This window comes from Bactrocera latifrons, unplaced genomic scaffold, assembly GCF_001853355.1.
Source record: "Bactrocera latifrons isolate USDA-ARS-PBARC rearing strain unplaced genomic scaffold, ASM185335v1 scaffold_131, whole genome shotgun sequence".
Taxonomy (NCBI): Eukaryota; Metazoa; Arthropoda; class Insecta; order Diptera; family Tephritidae; genus Bactrocera; species Bactrocera latifrons.
The window spans coordinates 453,178-458,621 of NW_017534753.1; the positions used below are offsets into that span (position 1 = coordinate 453,178).

Consider the following 5,444-nt stretch of genomic DNA (forward strand, 5'->3'; position numbering starts at 1 on the left):
CTTTAGCAACTTTGTTGCGAGAGTATAAACAGACGGTACCTAGACAATTAATTACAAGAGCGCAATTTCTAAATCATATACTTGTACAAGGTTCGTTCCAAAGTAAACAGGATACAACTTTTTGAATCTAGCGCCCCCTGGTAGTGCCATATATATGTCGACTGAAGCGTTAGAATCTGCTATCTTTATCGATTGTCCAATGAGAATGTCATGAGCATTAAATACAGACGTAGAGGCCATTCAAAAGGCTTGCACCGCCATACTGGCCGCCATACCAAGCTCGTTCTACATGCTTTTGGACCGTACAAATGTTGTATTGAAGCAGAAAGAGACTATTTTGAATAAAATAAATTGATTTTGTCGAAAAATTTCTTCTGTTTTTTTTAAGTACTGTTCACTTTGGAAAGCACCTTGTACTTATCTCTAAATACAAACACTACTTGTGGGAAAGTAGATTGATTAAACTATTTATTCTAATATTAAGATCTCTATGCTTATATCAACTATTGTCAGACAACCATGAATTGCTCTCAAGTTTATCAGACACATACTTATGAATATGATAAATGAAATGGAATACAAAGATAGCTATCTGTAAAACCTATAGAATACATATTCGCAGCATTATGAGCTAATCAAAATTCCTTCCACCCCATGAAGAGCTCCGTATATCCCCCCGATGCGATATGGCATTGCACAAATAGCTAGAAAATTGAGATAACCAACTGCATAATCTAAGGTAATTGAAGCGAACGATAAGTATATAAGAGCGCATTTCGCGAAACATTGTTTCTTTTCTTCAATTAAGGTGACAGTAAGTACTTGTACACGAAGCACGAAACGTAGAAAATTTGCATTTGAAATGACAAATAACGAAAAGTTCAGCGAGGATGAGCTCATTTTCCCGGAGTGGTTGAACGAGGCGTTTTTCGAAAACATTTTGAAAAACGTCGAAACTGAAGACACAAAGGTGTGTTTTGGTTCCATATTACATATTTCTAATTTTTTTCAAATAAAACTTGTTAGCTCACGCATTTAGAGATGACACCGGGAACACAATTGGGTCCCGCCATCCTGATTTGGATGAAGTGAGACTACTTTGCTTAAACTGGCAAAATTGCATGCGGTCAGTTACAAATTGAGCAAAGAGGAGGTGAGGAAAACATATTTTTATCCGAAGCTTGTAACACTCAGAAGTAAGCGACGGAGACCCTATAAAGTGTATACATAAATGATCAGTATGTTGGCTGAGTCGATTTAGCCATGTCCGTCTGTCTGGCAATCGTTTTGAAATTTTGCAAACGTCATTTTCTCTTCAAGAAGCTGCTCATTTGTCGGAACTGTCGATATCGGACCACTATAACGTATAATTGCCATACAAACTAAACGATCGGAATCAAGTTCATGTATCGAAAACTTTCACATTTGACAATGTAACTTCAAAGTTAGCACAGGTTATTTTCTAAGGTAAACATTTAATCGCCGAAGAAATTGTTCAGATCGGTCGGTTAACTATAGCATATAGCTGGCATACAAACTGAATGATCGGAATCGAGGTTTTGTATGGAAAACTTTCAAATTTGACAAGATATATTCAGTAAATTTGGTACAGATTATTTTCTAAGGCTAACTATGTAATCTCCGAAGAAATTGTTCAAATCGGATTACTATAGCAAACTGAATGATCGATTCCAATGCTTGCATGGGAAACTTCTCATTTGACGATATCTCTTCATCTCATCATCTTTTTGGTAAGAATTATCATTCGTAGAAATAATGTAATATCTGATGAAATTGTTCAGATCGACTCGAAATCAAGATCTTGTATGGACAACTTTCGCATTTGACGTGGTATTTTGATATGGATTACTGCTTAAGTTTACTATAGCATATAGCTTCCTTACAAACTGAACACATAGTTACTAAAAGAAATGCACCTGTGAAGGGTATATTAGCTTCGGTGCAGCCGAAGTTAACGTTTTTTTTCTTGTTTTAATGTAAAATTTCAATCGGTATTGTTTTGGATGAAAACATATTTTCACAATGTTTTAGGGAGACAATCTCATAACCTCCCTAGACAAGGGTTCAATGAACACTACTGACCCCAACACCTTTCCATTCATTAAGAATGGAATTAAATTGTTCAAAGAAGTTCTAAGCGTACACGATGACTTGAAACAATTTGTGCCACATATTGAGTCAGTCGAATATTTACTATTGGCAAAAACCATCGACATGTTTAACGAAGCCAGCAGTGGTAAACGAAATGGAATTTTCGTGCTCAATCATGGTGACTTTCATTTGAAAAACATAATGATCCAAAGGAATGATGGCAGGCTGACAGATGTTATGTTGGTAAGCAAATCAGGTTACTGTATGATTTAATGCATAATTGATTGTATTCTGTTCTGTCTTCTGTACGCAGCTTGATTATCAGATCAGCATATTTGGGTCGCCTGCGATTGATCTTCACTATGCGTTCGCAATGATGTTTAGCCCCGAAATCCGACGTAACCATTATGATGAGCTCCTCTATTTCTATATCACGAATTTTCAGGACACGCTGCGCAAAACGGAATACAAAGGCCACATACCGGGAAATTTTGAAATTCGTCAGGAATTAACAAAGCATAGATTTTGGGGTAAGTTGAACGGCATAGCTTCAAATTCATATACATACATACATACAAATCTATGCATCCAATTTTTTTGTGTATTATTTAGCTTCTACATTAAGTAATGAGTGTTTTCTATTATTTATTATAACCTGAAATAAGCATCATTTCGGGATACTTAAATCATCTTAATTCTGATCGCTAATTGTATCGTATATTCATTGCACAATATTTAGTAAAATTTCCTTTTATGGAGAAGAATGCCTTAAGAATAGCGGAAGGTTTCGCTTGTCATTATTTACCAAACCATCAATAATTGAACCATGCCTTTTATTTTGATTTTTGAATTTCGTTTTCGTTTAAACACAGGGCTTTTTATATTCCTTTGCTTCCTAATATTCAACTATACATTTATCGATGAGGATGGGAACCTTGCAGAGGTGATCGAAAATCCACAGGCACAAAAAAAAGAATTGGAAAACCCGAAATTCCTGAATGAATTACGAGAACTATTGCCAAAATTTTTACATAATGGTTATTTTGAAATATAATAACTGTTAAAATATCAACTAAATTAAAAAACGGATATTGGCTACCATGGCGATATTTGTAATTATATTTGTTTTCGCATTTTTTAACGATAATGTGCCTGGGCTGCTAGATATCCGCAAATATGGCACAAAGCAACTCAAGCTGTTTTCAGCGTAACAAGAGTACCTTTTTTTATTATTGTCCGGTTATATTAGTAATTATTTTTATATTTTTAGTTTAATGTACTAGAAAAGTGTGCTGTATCTCTTTAAGCCATGTTTGTTACACTGTGGAAAATTTTTGGGATTATTGTCTGGGGGGTGAGAAATTCCAAGTCAGGGTGATGGTACTAGGTCAGTATAGTAAAACCCTCAAAGGGTTTGGCGTTCGTATGTGTCGGTTTTTTTATGACCTTTTAAATTTTTACCTTATCTTGAGGTTTTTCGCTTAGTTGTAACATGTTGGCAAAAACCAAAAAAAAAAAAAAAACCAATTTCCGAGAATGCTCTCAACATCCTTGCGACAGAAACATCGTAGTTGTTGCTTTCCCAACAAGCCTTCTATTACTTCTTTGATTGCCTGCCATGCGTTCAATTCAGCGTCAATCAAAATATTGCTGAAGGCGTCACTTTTAATCAGCTTTCGTATATCTGGACCATTTAGTACGCCTGATTGGAAAACATTAATTTGTTAAGATGGAAAACCATGGGAAATAAGGAAAAAATGTAAAAGGTCATAAAAAAAAACTGACACATACGAACGCCAAACCCTTTGAGGGTTTTACTGTACTGACCTAGTACCATCACCCTGACTTGGATTTTCTCACCCCCCAGATTAGCTGTTGTACTGTGTTATTTAGATGCTAAAGAACGAAAATGTCTTTTTAAAGAAAAAATATATATTTGTTTCCAAAAAATATCTGATTGGTTACGTAAAAACGAATATTTAGATTATAGTGAACGTTTTAATGAAAACCTAAAAACACAGCTGTCAAGTTCCATTTGTTTGGAGATTGTTAGGCAGGGTAGGCCGTTTTCCGATGGAGTCTTTGATAAATCTTGCTTATAAAATTTGCTTAATTTTAATTCCAATTTCCCACTGGGCTACTTTTTTTCGTGCCCACCAACACAGTGACAGATCCACGCCGACCACTGCCCTATGGGCACTACATTGTCACACTCCCATCGTTCCTTTAAATGATGAAATGGCGATCTACCGATCTTCCGATCTACCGATCTACTTTTATAGCGTCCCTATTGATATTGATTGTATATAAGAGCTTGGGTAATTCGTGGACAGATAAAACTATGGTTTAATCTAAGCTTCGTAAATATGTAAATATACCTCACATATAGGCCAATATATACAAATATATAAACTTACTCGTTTGTTAACTCGGCTATAACCGCGTAAATGGGGTTCTACGCCAGTAAAGAAGAAAAAGATTTTGTGTAAAAAACCTTATACTGGTGTATGGAGGCTATGGGAAATATTCGGTTCCAATGCTTAGCACATCACTGACAGCTAATATAACCACAATTGTATGATCCTGAAAGCATACATCTGGATCAATTTGTAATCTGATCTTGCGCTCACTAACTACGAAGGTATGACCATGTAGCGCTTCATATCAAAAGCAAAAATGCATAAGTGACGTACTTAGATGTGTATACATCTACATACATATCGTCACCTCAAATGCAAAATAATTCGAAATTGAATGTCTTTTTGATTACGCTTCACTACTTCAAATTACATAGTACATAATATTACATATGTTCTGCTGTCAGATATAAACCAGTTTTAGCCAATATTAAAATTTTGTTTCACTCATGTTCCGTTTTATTTCGTGTTTCATTCATGCCACTGAAAATTTCCGAAAATGTTGTTAGGTTATTTTGCATTTCAGGTGACAATATGTACATTCATTAATACCCTGCAGTGAAAAATTAAACAAGTAGTGGCAATAACAAACTGAAGATAAGTGAATTACTTTGAGATCATTCCGAAAGGGACCAGACTTGGACTGGTGGTGTAGCATTATTTGGATGAATTTAAAAAATTTTAGTATTTCATATGTTTTTTTAGTTTTCAGCACTTAAGTATATATCCTTACTTATTTGAAACAAAGGCAGATGTTTCGAAGATTGCGGCTCGTTTCGTTCGTAATAACGTGAATATAATCAATCAACAATCTGTAAAGTGATTACATTTAAGTGAATAAAAAGTAAAAGGAATTATTATTATTATAAATACATTAGTGATATTTCACTAGGAGGATGGAGTCATGTGTAGAAG

At 34.9% G+C, this 5,444-nt stretch overlaps 1 protein-coding gene across 2 annotated transcripts; it reads left to right on the top strand.

The window, feature by feature from the left end:
* The first annotated feature begins 814 nt into the window (after positions 1-814).
* On the top strand, positions 815-3,491 carry LOC108964989. Of its 2 annotated transcripts, XM_018927090.1 has the most exons (5): positions 886-970; positions 1,027-1,153; positions 2,053-2,355; positions 2,426-2,642; positions 2,985-3,491. In XM_018927090.1, the coding sequence occupies exons 3-5, from the start codon at positions 2,089-2,091 to the stop codon at positions 3,164-3,166; spliced, it is 666 nt and encodes a 221-aa protein (XP_018782635.1). In that variant the 5' UTR covers positions 886-970; positions 1,027-1,153; positions 2,053-2,088; the 3' UTR covers positions 3,167-3,491. The 2 variants fall into 2 exon arrangements, with proteins under 2 accessions (XP_018782634.1, XP_018782635.1); XM_018927089.1 differs by lacking the exon at positions 1,027-1,153 and having other exon boundaries at positions 815-970.
* The last annotated feature ends 1,953 nt before the right edge of the window (positions 3,492-5,444 follow it).